Source organism: Passer domesticus, chromosome 10, assembly GCF_036417665.1.
Source record: "Passer domesticus isolate bPasDom1 chromosome 10, bPasDom1.hap1, whole genome shotgun sequence".
Taxonomy (NCBI): Eukaryota; Metazoa; Chordata; class Aves; order Passeriformes; family Passeridae; genus Passer; species Passer domesticus.
This window is the reverse complement of record NC_087483.1, coordinates 13,113,101-13,131,144: the sequence shown is the minus strand read 5'-3', so window position 1 is coordinate 13,131,144 and position 18,044 is coordinate 13,113,101. Positions and strand designations below refer to the sequence as shown.

General features: G+C 42.9%; 2 protein-coding genes across 8 annotated transcripts in view; one reads left to right on the top strand and one right to left on the bottom strand.

Moving 5' to 3' along the window:
- Positions 1-254: 254 nt before the first annotated feature.
- Positions 255-15,627, top strand: NEMP2 (nuclear envelope integral membrane protein 2). Its single transcript, XM_064433840.1, has 9 exons — positions 255-612; positions 2,914-3,029; positions 4,528-4,756; positions 4,930-5,002; positions 6,016-6,109; positions 6,795-6,909; positions 7,548-7,773; positions 9,996-10,172; positions 12,174-15,627. Exons 1-9 carry the CDS (start codon positions 270-272, stop codon positions 12,397-12,399), a joined length of 1,599 nt encoding a protein of 532 aa, XP_064289910.1. The 5' UTR covers positions 255-269; the 3' UTR covers positions 12,400-15,627.
- MFSD6 (major facilitator superfamily domain containing 6) overlaps positions 15,623-18,044 on the bottom strand; it is a 43,967-nt gene continuing 41,545 nt past the window's right edge. For 4 of the 7 annotated variants that reach the window (XM_064433830.1, XM_064433831.1, XM_064433828.1 and 1 more), the window contains one exon: positions 15,623-17,859. In XM_064433830.1, coding sequence (XP_064289900.1) covers positions 17,677-17,859 — 183 coding nt within the window. In that variant the 3' untranslated portion in view covers positions 15,623-17,676. The remainder of the gene's footprint in view (positions 17,860-18,044) is intronic. The other 3 variants (XM_064433832.1, XM_064433833.1, XM_064433834.1) reach the window with 2 other exon arrangements.

The window sequence follows — 18,044 nt, the reverse complement described above, 5'->3', positions numbered from 1 at the left end:
CAGAGGGGCTGAAAATGAATGTGTGGCTCAGTGTCACCGCTGCTCGCCGGCACCCGGGTGACCCGGTGACCTTTCCCTGGGGCTGGGAGCAGGGTGTGCAAGGAGCACATCCACCGCCTCCCGTCCAGCTGGGTGACCGCCTGGGCTGTCTGCAAGTGTCACAAGCTGTCCACGTTTGCTTTGGAACTGCTTTACACCTTTACAGGGCAGCTCTCACTCTGAGGGCATCACAACGCAAGGACACGCTTTGGGCTGAGCTGTTACCTTCGATGGTTTTCGTCCTCTCCAACTGCACCCTCTCAACCCCGCGGAAGGCGAGGGCGGGTGTGACCCTGCAGACGCGCCCTCAGCCCCGCACAAGGCCGGGGTGCCGCGGGTGGAGCCCGGCCCGGGCCGCGGGGGGAGCGGGCAGCGGGGCCGCCCCGCCCGTGCCCCGCCCTTCGCCGGCCGCGAGGGCCGAGCCTGGAGCCGCCGGCGGCCGCATGGCTCCGGCGTGGCCGCCCCGCCGCTGGCAGCGCCCGCGGGCCCGCCCGGGGCCGGGGCTGCTCCTGCTGCTCGTCCGGCTGGCGCTGCCCGGGGCGGCCGCGGGCAGCGGGGAGGCGCCGCCAGCAGGTACTGCCCGTCCCCCCCGGCCCCGGGGCAGGGCGGGTGCTCCCAGGCCGGGGTTCCTCAGCCCATCCCTTCGGGAGCGGGGACACGCTCCGCTCCCGCTGTCCCTGCGCCCCGCGGTTCCGCTGCCGCCCAACATGGCGCTGCTCGGCCGGCGGGCCCGGCCCCTGGCCCCGCCGGCAGCTGCAGCGAGCCGGGGCAGCCGCGGCCTGAGGCGCTTTGCCGTGTGCCCCTGTTCTCCCGGGGCGCTCCCGGTCCCTCCCGCAGGACGGCCCCGCGGGGCCGGGGCGCTGGGAACCGGCCCGGGCGAGCCGCACACGGACAAAGGGACCGCGGCGCACAAAGGGCGGCGCCGGGAGCTGCCTCTGGGTGTGCGACTCCCTCAGGAGCTCGGGCCAGGGCAATCGGGTGCAGAACAGATCTTTTATTAACATAGTTGAGGGCAGGCAAACCCCTACAGGCTGTGCTCAGTTGTAGTAGCAGTAAGGAACTCGAGAACCGGCTTCCTCCTTGCATTGACGTTCTCGAGTCTTGGGCGTCCTCCGGATTTTGCAGCAGATGCTGGTGGCTCATAATTTCGAATTTCTTTGCTTCGAGTCTCAGAATTTGAGAGTTACTCCCCCTGTGTGTCCTCCTAATAGCTAAACCCAGCACCACCTCAGAGATACCCATTCAGAAGCATCTCTCCTTTTGGAGCACCATTGTTTCACTCTGTGGAGCTGATGCAACATCTCCAGCAGCTGATTTTTCTCAAGAAAAATGCCTTAAAACTATGGGTAGTAAGAAAATACTTGCCAGCCTTGCACGTGGATGACATTGCCGTTGACACGGATGGATACTTTTATCCATAGTGGCAGGAAATCCTAGGATGCCCTTCAGGGGAGGTGTGGACACTGGGCTGTGTTTTGGCCCTGCCATTTCCTGTCGCTGGATTATCCTGGTTTTAGGCTGGGTAGTGCCCAGCCTCACCTCCTTGCTGCGTCAGTCTCAGCATGTCAGTGACAAATAATCCTTTTGTAGCATCATCGTGCGACGACTTTGTGAAAGTGCCTCTCTAAAGGTACAGCCAGTGCTTGTCCGAGTGGTTGTGCTCCCTCCCACTGGATTTGCCATGGATGAAAATTAATCCGATGGGTAATTTTTCCACAAGAAAAAAAGCCCAAATTTTAAGGTTAAACCAGTTTAGTAGGATCATGTGTGGACAATAATTCTGTAATGTTATAATAAACCTAAGCAAGAACATCCACACAGTATTTTTCATTGGCTTCATTAAATTTGTTAAAATATAATTTAGCTTAATTTCATCTTTCTTATAGAGACACAGCAGGTTTTTACCTGCAAACAGCATCTCCTTGTCTGGATTGAGACTGCACATACCCATTGTGCTGCTGTGAGTGCATGACAGCATGTTAGCAGTTATTACTGAGCTTGGCTGAGACCTACATTTTCTGTTCAGTAAGCTAGATGAGTCCCTCTGTTCGGATGTGTAATTATTTCCTCTATGCTTCTCTTTAATTATGTTCTTGAAACAGTGTGGTAATGCACTGTAGCGTATATTTTACAATGTATATAGATCAGAATGTATGTAAAACTTTGCACCATTAATCTTTTAGGTCCATTTCTGCTCAAAAGTGCAGTCTTAATTCTGAAGATCATAGGGGCTCACTAAGGTTTCAGGAGGGTTAGAACAATTCACAGTTAGAACAATTCACACCTCTAATTCAACGATTTATGGTGAGCTGTCAGTGCAGTTTCCTTATTACATGCCACGGCTGGACTGGGACAGGAGAAAAAATGTTCCAAAAAGAAGAGTTGTGTGATTTAACATCAGAAACATTTCTGAGGGAGAGGAGTATGACTTTTGTGATCAGCAGCCGTGTCATGTGCTAAATGACTGTGTTAATATGTAAGTCTGTTTACCTGCTCAGACTCCCACAGTTGCATTCACCACTGGTACAGGGAACTCTGGTGGAGTTACACCCACTCATGCCAGCAGTGAATTTGGCCCAGAGGCCCTGTTCCACTGCCATCAAAACACTGACGCTGAAGCCAAGCTTTTCTGGATTACATTTTTTTAAAAATACCACCCTGTTTTGTTGTTTTTTTTTTTTCTTTTTTTTTTTTTTTTCTCAAAGGTGTCACAGTTTACTTTAGTGCCTAAATGACTTGATTAGAAGTCAAATTTGAATTTCCATCTAAATCACATTGAACATGTTTCTGTCAGCATTTACAACAATGAAATGGACTGTAATTAGACATTTGTATTTGACACATGCCTAAAATTAACTTTTTTGCTCCCCCCAGGTAAAAACTGCAGCTTATTGCAGGAAATGGATGTCATCCAGAAGCAGGATGAAAACTGTTACTGCTATGTGCAAAACAGAACCATTCATTTACAGTACCTGTGGTCGAGTATCCAGGTGAGAGGCTGTTCTGGGGGTCAGTCAGTACATTTCATGTGAGCTTTTCCCAGCAAATCATGTGGCCAGTTAGCAAGATCAGGGCAGTATCTCTGTGGAATGAAATAGCTGGGACCATGATAAAAATGCAGCATTATGAGCCTCCAGCTGGGATGCAGTGAGATTTGGTCTCTGGCTTAGAGTATGATGGTGCCACAAAAACATTAATTTAGGATTGTGTATTATTTTCTTGCACACCTTTTCTGTTGGTGGATCACTGTTAACCTCAGCAACAAATGCTTTTGCCTATCACCAGTGCCTTTATGGAGCTCCTAAATCTGAGGACTACTTGCAGTTCTGTGGCTCTCTCACCACAGCAGACCAAAGGCTCATTAGATTGTGACTAATGAACAAACAGCAGCAGCAGTGGGTTCTCCTGAGTAGCAGAGGGTCATCTTACAAGACACACATGTAGATACGAGTTTGAAGCAAATAAAAATCCCTTCAAGAGTGGCATCAGTAACAGCTACAGGAATGAGCTAACCATCTCCATGGTTCCTTTTCTTTCCTGAGAAGTATGTCTCCAGACAAAGGAAGGAAACCTTTTCATTTTATCTCTGTTGGAGGACTTTTCTCTCAGGTATAAGAAAGTGAAACATCCTTTTGTCTGTTCCCAGGGCTGTTTTCCTCAGGAACATGTTGCAGGTGTTTTTATGAATGGTAGCAGGCTCCAGGTGGTAAAACCTTCCATCAGTCACACAAACTTTCCTGGAGTCAGTGTTTAAAAGCAGGAAGTTTAGATTATTTCCACAGCAAATTGCTTGCTGACACCTTTTCTCCTTTCCTAGTACAAACCTGGTTTGTTACCTGCTGCATCACTTTTTTGCAGATGGGTCTTTGTTGTCTGGTAGGCCCTGATAAATGTATCAGAATCCTCAGGAAAATCACCTCAGCTTAGAAGATGGACAAGTTTTTACCAGTTTGGTGGGGGAAGGCACTGGCAACCAGCCAAAAAACCCCCAAAATACTCAACAGGAATGTGCTTCTATTTAAATTTCTATGTAATTTTTTAAAATTTCTATTTAAATTGCTATTTTTCGTTTCCCTCATCCCTCTTATGTCCCCAACGTGAAGATTGCATTGTAAAGAAAGGCAAGTCAAATTTGTTACAGTTCAGGAGGGGAAGGAGGAGAGGTATGAACATTCACAAAACAAACTGTGGTCAGTCAGATATTTCTGGCTTTGTTAGAAAATTTCTGTGTGGGCAAGTGCCACAGTAAAACCAAACCCACTGTGCTGTTGGATGGGTTGAGGCCCCTCCACTGAACTTTGCAGCTGGTGAGTTCTCTGAATTACCTTGTAAGCTAACTATAAACAATCTTTGCATAATACAAATAACCAATACTAAACAATTGAGATGATTTTTATTACCTCATGCATGGCTGAGATGCAGTATAGTTCACAAAAGCCCACAGTGATTCTGAGCTGCTTCTCTGTGTATTCTGTTCTTTGTTTCTAGATAAAAGTTAACAGCAGAGAAAAGTTCCGGTTTGAGCCTATTTCAGAAAAAAACAACTGTAGGAATTCAGAAACTGTTTTTGAGTTTGTTGCATGTGCTGTTCAAATCCTCTGGAAGCCGGAGACATGTACAGAAACTTTTCTGAGCATAAAACAATATGGAGAGGATGTTTGTTTCAAAATACAACCCTTCAAAATTGAACCGTACATTGTGCGGGTGAAAAGAGAAAGTAAGTACCAAATCCTTGAGTTCAGATTACAGATGGCTTGGTATTGCCAGTGCTACTGAATGTACCATCTCTTCTGTAAGAAGATTGGGACTTTTCTGTTTATATATTGTATAATCAGCATTTCAGATTGAATTAGTCTAAAGTCAATTTCTATTTCTTTCCCCCCTTTTTAGTGCTAGATGGAAAGCTCTTGTTTTTGTTTGTAGCTGGAATTTTTCTGTTCCATTTTGCAAACAGCCTGAGCAGGTGAGTACTGGCTGCTTTTGACCTTCTTTCCCAAAGCTTGTGCATCTTTGGTCTGTTTGCTAAGCTGAAGAGGCAGTTCTTTGGGAAAGTGAAATAAGGAACTGAATATATCTTTAAAACTTCCTCATACCATTTGTGTTTGGCCAGATTGTGATATACCTTGGTATATATAAACAGCCTAATGCTGTTTATCAGTCAGCTGTGTTAGGGTTTTTGTATCCAAGCTTCCTGCACTGGGGGACACCAGGACAATCAATCCTCAGTGGGCAAGTGTGTGGACCAGAAAAGTCCCTTTTGTAGACCACTGAGGACAGCTGAATGCTAAATAATGCTGATTATTAATGATGCCTTTCCTTGGGGGGAAATGTTAGGATAAAATCATCGGGGCCTCTTCTGCCCCCACCTTTGTGCCAGCCTTTCTTCTGATGCACATTTTGCATAGCACGTAAGGGAGGATACTCAGTTGTTACAGCAAAATATGTGCCCACAACTTCAAAGCAAAGTGAGTCACAAAATAATTGTCAGGAGGCACCTCTAAAAACAACCTATTGCAGAGCAGCAATAGGTTTTATAGCATTAACTCTGAATTAAGAAGATGAAATTTAAAAATGCATATGCTTAGGAAAAAAAACAACTTGTGAGTTTGTGGAGCATTTTCTGCATTTTAAATTAAATAAAACTTCTTTTTCAGTACAGAACCATATTGGTTATTTCATTTTCTTCTGTGTACTAGAGCCTAGAAGGTCAATGCAATCAGAAGTAGCATGAGCTTTAAAAAACCCCAGCACAGTCTCTTAACCTGTTAACAACTCCAGTGACCTTAACTATCTGTTGGGAATTTTTCCTTACACAGATTTAATACCTGAACTGGGCCTGTTAACCATATTACTACAACTCTAACTTACAGCTGATTTAAGTTCTTATTGACCATCACTGCTGTTTTTACAAATGTTGGCATCTTAAGCAATTACAAATGATACTTCTCACCATATTCTCTCTTGTTCTCTTTACAGGAGTGCCAAGTTCTTTTACCTTTCTGGAATAATACTGGGTGTTCTTGCTCTGCTAGTCTTTGTCCTGTTGACACTTAAAAGGTTTATTCCAAGGGTAAATCTACATTTATAAAACAAAATAATAGTTATCATCCTAAAACAAGAAGGGACAGTACAGAGGCAGATTCTGACCTTGTTCTGGTTTTGTGGCCAGGTAACTGCGCTGAAATGACTGCAGGATTGTTTGAATCAAGTAAATAGAGTTAGGTCAGAGTCAAGTTCTATTTAGCTTCCTCCTGAGTTTAAACTGACCAGGCGTTGGTGATGTACAAGAGTTCATTCTGAAACATAAATTATTTTCATTGAACTGGAGCTAAGCTTATCTCTGAATCTGTGAATCAATCTAAATAGAAATACAGTGGCAACTGAAAGAGATTCTCTTCCATTCACCAAAGACAATTCATTGTAAGGCAGATGTGAATTTTTCCTTTAGTTTTACAAAGCTTGTGCATTCCCATAATATTGCTGAGATATGTTAATTGGGAACACATGCCATTATGGTTATACTGTGACATTAGGACATGATATACAAATACAGGGATGCAGTTCCTCTGCTTGGAATTGATACTGTGTTGTTGTAGCATGCAGAGGACTGTGCAGTGGAAGTCTCAAACCCTGTAGGTCTAAAGAATTTCACATCTGTTTTTGCCTGTGAGTTCCTTTGGAAACAATAGTCCTGATTCTGGCTTGAATTTTTTTAATGAAGTTTTATTTACTTTTCTTTTTTTTTTAATTTCTAGCACAGTACCTTCTGGATTTTAATGAGTGGCTCCTGGATGGTCTCTCTCTATTTTATTTACTGTTTCAAAGAGAATATACAGTGGTTGTGGTCTGAACATAAAAAGTACCTGTTGGGTAAGAAAATTACCAAGAGATGTGCTGCAGATTTTAGTTTACTTTAGTGATCAGATGAATACCTGCCCATAAAAAATCAAGTGACTCATATAGAGTTCTATTTTCTCCTAAGCCATAGCTGTTGAAATATTCTAAAGGTTCCTAATCCACTCAAATGAGTGTTTACTCACACTGTATCACTGAATAACGAGTTTGATGTAGAGGACTAGTTCTAAGAGCAGATTTTGCTTGCAGTATTTATTCATTTATTTGCTCTTGTTGCATACTTTCCCTGGAAGAGCAAAAGGGCAGCTCCTCTGGTTTGCTGTTTGTTGGATGTGGGAAATGGATGCACACATTGGGAATGGGATGTGGCTGCAGGGGCTGACAAACCTATTATTGATCTGGCACCTGCCTCGACATGCTCACCTGAGGAGAATTCATGTGCAGCCCACAGCATTGGCTAAAGGCTGTTCAGAGATAACTTTGTGAACTCCTGGTACATTCTAGAAATAGAAAGCACATAAAACATCATGTCTCTAAGACAACACAAGAATCAGTAGGCTGCACTTCACAGGAGCTGCAAGCTTTGTGAAGCAAACTTAAGTTTATAGGGATAGTTTGCATTTTTTTCACCCTGTCCTTTTCTGTTCCTACAGGGTATTTTCTGGCTGTTGGGGTTACCAGCTTTGCCATTTGCTATCAGCATGGGCCACTGACCACAGAGCTGAGCATAACCTTGTTCACATGGACACTCCAATTAACAGCCTTTGTCCTGATCTACTTTGGTGTCACCATCCCTCAAGTTGCATATGCAGTCATAGCAGTCAGCCTCTGCTCCAAAGGCCTGTGTTACCCCCTGGGTGCTGCCTGTCATATTGCCAGGTCTGTGTCTGTTTGTCAATGTCAAAGTCCTGGGAGAACCAGGAAATACTGGAAGCTATTCAATACTGGAAGCTGATCATGAAAAAAACCCTACACTTCAATAATGGTGTAGGAATTTCTAGTACTAGTTCATAATTTTGCCAGATGTAAAACTGCCTTAGGAAAGGTTTAAGGTCCAGAGACACAGAAATGATTTTCCACTTGGCAGTTTTAAGCACGAGTTTTGTTCTGTGGATAATGGAGAAGTGTGACTGTGTTCTTAAGGACAAATGTAGCACCTTCTAGTCCACAGCATATGGCAACCAGAACATTTCTGTTTGATTGATGAGACTGCAGCAATACTGCCTTGGTTTGACGTGTAGTGAGAGAAGCTGCAGGGAACTCATATGGAATCTTAGGGATAAAACACTGTACCATCACCAAGGATGCAGCTGTTCAAAAGTGACAGTCCTTGGAGCTTGAAGAGAGTTCAGAGACTAAAATCACATGGCCACAAAACACTGTTCTCCATAGTTTTAGTTTTTCTCCCTGTCATTCATGGAAGCAATCTATCAGAACTATGGAGATATTCCTCAGTATTCCTAGAGGCCCATTTACATTGTGGATTTGGAACAGGAACTGCTTGCAGTAGGTAGACCTTAACTTGCTAAGTGTTTGCAATAGCAATACAGGAACAACGTGTTTGCTCATCCTTGAATTTGAAGTATGTTTTAGCACAAGTGCAACACTCAAATGAAGATTCTAAAAAGCCCTGCCAGTTGACATCTGTTTTTTACCTTCAGTGATAGATGGCATCCAGCTTCAGAGTCTTTAGTACAGACTGTTCCATAGCTGTGGACTTTGCTGAACCACAGAGAAGTAGAAAGAGGCAAAAGCTAGAATTGGCATAACCAAAATAATAAAACACAAATAATTAGGTTCTGGGGTGTTTTTTTTTTAAATACACACTGTTTAGTTTTGAAAAACATATTGCTTTAGTCTTGTCTTCTCTTTTTACATGCTGAAGTGTGGCCTGAGTTTAAGCTTTTTTATTTTTGGAAGAATTTATCATTTATTGTTGACCAATTTTTGCCTGCAGCTGAGGAGCAACAGCGATTTCAAAAGCAACATGTAAGATCAGCACCTGTTGTAAGCAGGTTCAGAACACTCTGGAATCAGTATGATGTGGCCACAAGTTCATTTTTACTTTACTTTCAGGTTTTACTCTGAAACACTGTAGCTTATTCTCCATGTAGTTCTTTCTTTTTGGTTTTCATGAACTGATGCTTCTATAAAGAAACAGAGCTCTGTAAGTGATCTCTCTTAGGAGAATAAGGGCTTTTGAATTTTTCTGTTTCAAAATCCTTAAGCCACAGCACCAAACTGTGAGGCCACGATGCCAGATACACAGTTCAGAGCAGCAAATACATCAAATAATTTGGAGTCTTGCAATATTTCTTGTTAAGAACAGTGGATCCCACTGAGCCAGCAAGATCCTTCACCATTTGACCTAAACAACAACTACAGTTCTCTGCTTTAAAGAGATATAAGGAGGAAAGTTGAATGCTGCTGCTGTTGGAGCAGGTGTTTTTATACAGAGCTGAAAGTTTTATGGGCATCCATCCCTTGCTTATCTTAGCTCATCACAACATTTAAATTGAAAGCAGTTGACAGAAGGAAACAGAACATGGCACACTTTCTAATTTATATCTAATTATATTATACATCGCTACGCAGCAGCTAAAAAACCATCAGATTGTAAACATTTTGGCCTCAGACTACTCAGTTTTGTAATTCAGAGCAAGATTTAAGAGAAGCTAGCTAGTAAACAACACAAACAACTCACAACAGGCTTAGAGCATTGCTTATCTTTGAAGTAACATATGCAGACTGAGTTTTGATTCAGCCCATGTCTGCACAGACACATTTTGCATTTTGCACCTTAAAATGGCTGAGCAAGCAGCCATCTCTTTAATTCTGTGAGATTTTAGTCCATGCATACACAATAAGGACCTGATCTAAAGCTCATTAAATACCATGTGAAATTCTGCAGTTTTGCTTAAGACCTAGGGTAAACAGGCTAGCAAACATTACATACCTTGCCCTCAAATGTAAGAATGCAGCTTGTTCTCTTAAAAGGGTAGAGGTGACTAATGCATGTTAATAACAGGTATAGAGAACAAGGGCAGATAATTACTTGCCAGAAGACTTCATAAATACTGATTATTTTAATTTTGTTCTAGAAAAATGAAGCATCACTTTAAATCAAAAAAAATGGTGTTTAAATACCTTACTGAAGAGGAGTATCGAGAGCAAGGTGAGAGTGAAACTATCAGAGCTCTGGAGGAGCTGCGCTCATTCTGCAGGAGCCCTGACTTCCCATCATGGATAGCTGTATCCAAACTCCAGGCTCCACACAGGTAAGAAAACCTGGCTCCTCTAAAGCAGGAAACACATTGCACACCTAAACACACTGCAGACATAAATGCCACTTCAGGCACTGTTCCAGGTGTGTTTATCTTGCACATCCCACTCAGGACCACAGCCACACCTCTCAAGGGTATTACTCGCTGGTGGCATTGAATTTCTGTTTGTTCCTCCCTGACCACAAATTGCTCTTGGGAGTTTGCAGACCTTCACAGCTGATTCATGGTCATAGAACTTAAAGGCTTCTAGAGTGCCTCTGTAAGCTCTTGCTGTGACCCTGGTGGCTCTCTAACCAGTGAAAGTGCCCTGCTCCAGGTTTTAGAGCGGTGCCCTCTTCTGTGGTGTAAAACTGGGGCACAGTGAAGATACCAACTCAAATATTACCTATATTAAGCTCTCCAACTGCAAATCTGCACAGTCAGGGAATCCTATTTTTGAAGTATCACTACCTAAGACTGAGAATACAGAGAAAGAAATCAATACCTGCAACGAGCAAGTAGAACAGGTGGAAGAGCTGTGCCATGTATAGCTTAAGAGATAAACCTAAGACAAATATAGGTCAGGAAGGGTCAAGCAAGCAAAGCCAGAAAAGCCTGCAGAATACAAAATTAATCATAACAGTGTATTCCTGTCAAAACAAAAACTTGAAGATATCAGAGCAGAGTTTCATGTATTAGCCAGCCCCAAAGACTTAGTTCTTGCACAGAACCAAGTGTCACAATTTAAAGGAACCCCAGTCAGTTTAGAATTCATTCAGAAACAAGTTAAACCCAGTTTCAGAATCTTCATCTTCCTTGGAGTGGCATGCAGACAGCCTCTCTGCCAGGTTTTATAGATTTACTGTTAAACAGTCTTACTTTCTAAGCTGCTTGCCTTCTTTAGAATGATGGAGAGATAAAAAAGTGAAAGCTTACTGTTGTATTGTAGAACTAAATACCACCAAATGTGTAGAACAACTTGAGACACACATATTTTCTAGCCATCACTTCATTAATAGAGTTGATATAGACTGTTCACTGGTTGTGAAAAGGGAAATAAAACAGAGAACCAACAGCAATCAGATTTAGAGAACCCCTCCCAGCTCCCATTAAGCATCAGACTGTGGTTCATCCCTGGCAAACCTGTTCCCCATTTAGACTAGCAGAGCTTCCAAGAACAGCGAGGTGACGACATTCATCTCCCAGAAATGTAAATTATTGATCAGTTTACCAGAACTCCAGAATGTAGCTGCATTTCCTTGTTCATACATTTCTCTGATGCTGTCGACACTTACCCAGGTGTCAGAACTGCCGTCTGTTCCCACACTCTTGCCAGAAACCTCCAGCTCTGTTCTCTCTCCTCAATGGAGTTGCCCACTGAAAGGAAGATTTGTGGGGGATTGCAGTATAGGGACAGTGCTAAGTTCATGCTTTATTCTGGAATTTACTTGGAGCAGCTGCAGAATTCCCAGTCTGCAGCTCCAACTTCACCAGAGGCAGGAATTCTTTGGGAAGACTTGAGCTCAGCTTGCCCACAGTGCACACACAGCACCAGCAACAAGGTGACTACATACAACGTAGGAGTGCAGAACTCTTGCCATTTTTTCCTTCCGTTAGCAATATCAACACACCTGAATTCTTACAGCCTTTGTCTCAAATATGCTACAGCTTTAATTTATTTTTAGAAACTAAAGTACCAACTACCCCACTGTACAAATGCTTACTCTGGATTACCCTGCAAGTACTGACAAGATGTGAAAACAAAGTTAGATCTTCTTGCTTAGTCACAAGACCTTGCAGGTTTCCAGAAGAGCAAAAGTTACTTCTACAGAAAATACTGAAAAGAAAACCAATCTTTGTAATTGTTGCCACCCATTATTGGAACTTCCCCTCATCTGCACTGCCTGTAGGGATGTCCTTACAACACTTCTTCCTAAATAGCAATACCCCTAGAATTTACAGTATTTCTTCTTTTAATTTCCCAGCTGATAACTTCTCCCTTTCAAAATCTGGCAGGTTTGCAGCTTTTGTTCTGGGATCTCCCCACGTCTCACCTGCAGAAACAAAGGCACATGATGAGCAGTATGGCATTGGGAGCTTCTTCCTGGAAGAGCAGCTGTTTGAGACAAGGGCACAGCCTGAGCAAGATGAGCCAGCCAATTCTGTCCATGAAGAAGATGAGGAGAATGAAGATGAAATGCATACACAAATTCCATTTCCATATGCTACTGAGCTGCTCTGAGCTTTGAGAAATAACAACAAAAAAAGACAGAAAACACACTTCTCCTAGAAAGGGAAGATACAGAATGAGAACTCACACTTGGCCTTTTCTTGTGGTTGCTGGTGGACAAAGAAGGATTTTTGAAAAAAACTGTTTCCTGTACCACCAATGTTACCTGATTACCACAGGGGCTGTTGAAGTGAAGAGGAATCTCATGCTATGGGAATTTTCACTAGGGAAACAAACATTGTGCATTTCCAAGGCAAGTACTGGAGGCAGCCTGTCCACCAGGATGCCTTCTTTTACCAAGGACACTACCTCTAGTAAACAGAGAATCTGTTTTGGCCCTTTCCATCGTCAAGTCCTCTGTGCTGAGCACTAGAGGGAGGAAAAGCCATTTTTAATACTCTGCTTTTACTAAGTACCCCCTGTGTCAAGACTTCTGATAATGCTCTTAGATTGTCCATAAATTGTGTTTGTTGTGAGACTTTTTATAGAGTTGATGCAGCTGAATGAGGTTTGTTTCCTCTTCTGGCTGGGCTGGTCTGTTAGGTTCATACTGCCTCTGCCTTTAGTTTTCAGCTCCCCTTGTTCCTCAACACTGCCTGACTTTTCACCCTCTGCCCGTATTATTCTGTTCTTGACCTCTGCTGTAGTTACACTGCATTTTGTTCTTTCCAAGTCTTAGTTCATTTACATACTTTCTTCCCTCTTGTACAGGTCTTCTGCTAAGCCCTTCTCTAGCCCTCTGCTTCTCCACCTCTGACAATGGTTTAGGAGAGGTTTTCCGTCCCTAAACATTTTTGTTACTGCCTTTGGTTTCAGTGTCAGCTTACCTCAGGCAGGTGCTGCTGTCTATTGCAGGCCTCTGGAGAGTCCCAAAAAGGCCACAAAGGCTGTTCCAGCTGCTTGGAGAAACTGCTACTAGCAGAGCCAGAGTGCTGCTGTGAGCCTGGAACTGGGAATGCAGATAACCCACTCTGAGCTCCACTGGCCTCAGAGTACTCAGTAGTTTGTTCACTGAGTTAAGAAGCAGAAAATCATTTCTGGCAAAACAATGAGGGAAGATACCTTTTACCTTTCCCTTCTCAGCCACCTGTGGGACTTGTCACAGGAGAAGTGGGGAGGACCAAAAAGAAATTTAGGCAGTCACGTGTCTTTCAGCTCATGTTTACACAGTCCTAGGCTAGAGAGTAGTGTGTGTACCTCAGTTCATCCACCTGCAGATGTAATTTCTTTCTTTTGTTCTTTAGACTGTCCCTCCCTTTATTCTTCTCTTCTCAGAGAAACTTTACTGTTTTCCTTTCCTGTCCTACAAACTGCAGAAAACAAAAGATTGTTAATTCTGATTAATTCACCGTCTGATCTCACAAACCCACTGGGAACTGTAAGCAGTGGGGAGCAGTTGGTGCTCAAGAAGGGCATGTCAGCCTGGGATCTGTCTGCTTTATCTGTTCCTGATAACATGCCTAGTGGTGCAGCATGACTTCAGCAGTGCAGGTGCTGTTCTGGCTTCTCCTTGTCCATTGCTGCAGCAAGGACAAACCTGTTACCTCCAATGATGCTAAAAAGTGCGGCCATACCATAATCCAAGAGCTCCTCTGTGTAACAAAGGACTCAGAGCTGGTGCTTGAAAGCCTTAAAGCCTTACTGATGTGGTCTTTTCTCCTTTATATTGCTTCAGTTTAAAAGAAACACTTCCATTTTACAGTAAAGAGACACTTAACACCCTTTAGTGCCATAAAATTTTAAGTACCTATGCAGAATCTAAAGCATGTTTAGCAGAGAAAAGCCATGTCAAGAAGGTGATCCAAAATGCACTCGCTGTTTAGTCAAGAACATCCAAAACCAGAGCAAGAGTTCTGTTTAGGAAGGCTACTAGCAGCAAGACTCACCCCTAAGAGAGGCTGGTGCTACCAAATCCACAGCTGATCCACACTCAGGAAGTCAGATTTGGCTTGGGGGACTCTGGCACTAGGAACAAGCAGTTGTGAAAACAGAGGAGGGCCTCATTATCTTGGCTGGTTTGGGAGAAGGGTGAAAACTCCCTCCTGAACAATAACCATAGACCAAATCAGATTTATTTTATCTTTGTGTCATCATCATGAAAATGGAGTACTTAAAATCATTACAGATTAGGCAAAGGATACTCAAAGAGATGTCTTAATGTTTTTTGCATGTTTTGAAGTACAGAGTTTTTTTTCAGTGTACTTCAGTTAGCCAAGAACTCCCATCCAAGCAATTTGAGGCCAAGGAAGAGAATCAGATTTGTCTGAGCTTACAGTTTTTCTGAATGTCCTCTCTTTAGTGAGGTAGTGATGATGACTCTTTCACAATATGGAGGCATGTAAGTACATAACATGTATTTACATACAACAGCCCAGATTATACATTAAGGTAGTATTTTACCTAAGCAATATGTTAAATGGAAAAGCCCCCCGCCCCCCCCCCCCCCAGTTTATTTTACATTTTAGAAGAATACCAGGTACACCTACTTCAACAAGGAAAAAAGTTAAAGAGCAATAAAAATTAAATAGAAACCAACTCACGCTGTATGTAGTTGTGGGATGCATTGTTTGGCAGGGATGGGTAAATACTCTCCAAAGTAGAGCAGAAAACTATTAAATGCATGCAAAACAGAATGGCAGCAACAGGAGAAAGATGATGGCTACCCCAGTGGGTAGCTAATAGTGACCTTAAAAATCCTCCCAAGCCTGTTCCAACACTGAAAGGGTTCCATAAACAAAACCTACCAAAACCAGCTGCTGTCACTGGAGCCCTGTTCACTTGCACAGTGCTTCTGTGATATGTGGAGATGACACAGCCTTACTGAAACACAATTGTTAAGTACTGTTGTTTTGGTTTTCAGCTAGAAAATCTAGGAACAGAATCTAGGCATTAATCCATTGCCCTAACTCTTACAAAAGCCTTTCTCCCTTCACAAAGGATATTACATTTTTGTCTGTGGTGTTCACAGTGATGCCCTGCACTCTTTCACACTGACCAGTTTACAACACACATGGGTTTGTGTCCCTTACAGTCCCTGCACCCCACAGAAGGGAACTGATGCCTACAGTCAGATTTTATTATCAAATACTATTTTAACACAGTGGTTCCCAGGCTCTTGGTTCAGCATCCTCCAGTGACTTTAGTAAAAGGTCATTATCACTGAATTCTTTTCACTTCAGGTTGGTTATGTTCACTGCTGACACTAATATGAACAAATAAAATAAAAGTTCATGTATTAAATATGTTATGGATATTTTATATTTCTTACCACAGTTTTTACAGTTTCACAAATATCAAAATCCAGGTGTACATGTCCATTTTGCAACATAGAATGACTATACAATTCCAAAAAGAGCAGGCATTTCAAATACACAATTCTGAAGTGTAAACACAGTGTACAAGCTCTTCACTTCACAATCCAGGTGCTATGCAGTAGCAGCTGAGGTAACACCATACAGCATGAACTCAACAAATGGTTGGTTAGCCTCAAGATGATTTTTAACATCCTTCTGTCCTGTCACCTGTTCAGTCTTTAGTTCTCCCCCAAGTTATACAAACATACAATAAATACATTTCTGATTTTAAAGGACACTTAGACAAGTCATGAGGATTTATGTGAGTACAGTACATTTAAGTTCAAGTGCAAAAAAAGTAACTAGTGGCTAGTCATTGATGTTTCTTTTATTGTCTATGGTGTTGGTCCCAGGCACTGCCAGAACGTGGGTTGTTCTAAAAGCACAGCTAAAGCACAGCTATGGGACACCCCTTCAGTCAAGCTAACAGATGTCAAAGTGGGTAAACCTGTGCACCCCCTTTCCTGCTCAGCTGCTGCCACCTTCTCCTCCCTGACTCTGGGCTCCTGCTGGCCTTGCCTCTGGCTCAGTCCCCCAGACCTTCCCCACAGAAGGCCGCGTACCTCACACACATCTCACTTCCAGGAGGGCAGCTGAGCAGTGCTCCCCAGTCCCATGGGAGCAGAGTGCTCAGGATCTCCCAGAACAAGCTGCTCATCTAAGAAAATGGCCAAAACAGTGTCCTGACTAAACCGCCCCGACTCTTCCCTGAGCCCAAGGATTTCCCTCCAGCAGCAATTTTCACTACGCACCAGCACGAGCTGGCTGCAGACAGTATTAAGAATCATAACAAAACATAATCCAAAGTCCTCCAGTGTCTTGACATTGGGCAAAGTAACTTCCTAAACATACTGCAGTTGAGTTACATTTGCTTCCTCCTGAGAATCTCTCACTCTACTTGATTTCTGCATCCACTACTTTGCCCCTACAATCCTAAACATTTAAGATTTTTAGGTGATTCCTCCCTACCCCCCCACCTTCCCTAGGCACTTAAAGCTTACTCTTTTCTTAATAAATAACCATAATAACTACACTGCATTAAATAAACCACTGTATAGATGATGAAATAAAAAACTACACTGCATTAAATAAACCCCTGTATAGATGATGAAATAAAAAACCCAAAAAGATCATTGATCAATCTCAGGCTGTGCAATCTGGATCAAAGATTCTTGTCTCAATATAACATCAAACCAAAAAGTACCCAAATGCACACCACCTTATGCCCACGTGCAGGGCTGCAAGCACAGAGGGGGACTTCTTCAGAAGCCTTCCTCCAGCTTTTGTGTTGCACTAAAACGCCAGTTCAAAACTTTTGCTTTGCAGAACTAAACTTCTATCTCAAACAACAGAACATTAGCTTCAAAAACATATTCTTTGAATATGCATGTGGTTTACTTCATCCCTCACCATAATTTTAAGATAGACTTTCTTAAGCTACTCTGTTTCTGAGAAATCTTTCCAGAGACAGTTTCATGACATTGCTAGAATTATTAGATCTGGTATTTTCTCATAGACTATTCAGGGAAATTCTCTTAAAAAGTAATTTAATTATGATTTGGGAATAAATTTAAAGAAAAAAAATTATCCAATCAAGTCAGACACACTGTGCCTCAACAAATGAGGAGCGAACTCCCTTTCTTCCACAGATGGCAAAGAAATTTCATAGCACTTGACTCAGCTTTAGCAAAGCAGCTGAGAATTCTTCCTACCATTGTATCTGGCCACATCACTTCCCTCACGAATCCGACCTTTTGGCTTCCCTGCTCATGTTGCTCTGTGTAGTCATATGAATATTCTTTATATAGTTAAAAGCTTGCACTGCATCACATTATGATTGTTAAGATGAAGGAAGTCCTACTTTTGAGCTCCTACTCCAGCGTTTCCCAGGTGAGAAGCAGAATTCCATGCACTGGATTTGGTAAGATGAGCAATCTCAGGGCCCTGCAGCAGCAGGCTGAGCAGCATGATCTGACACCACATGGTTGCCATCTGCTTGGGAATCTGATGGTGCTGTAGGTGTTGGTGCCGAACAATTTCTGGACTGCTCAGAATCTGTTGGATTTTGGGGTTGTCTTGCTGAGCTGGCTGATGAAGCACTGCAATTCTCATTGGTTTTCTAAAAAGAGGGGGAAGGATTAGATACAAAAAGTCAACACAAATACTCAGGGCACTGTCCCCACTGGCACCCCCCAGATGCATTCAGGCACTGCTGGAACGGCACAAAGCACTTGCTTTGAATGCAACATAACAAGTCAAATTTAAAGCAGCAAAGCAAAAGTAATACATTTAAATCCAGATGAC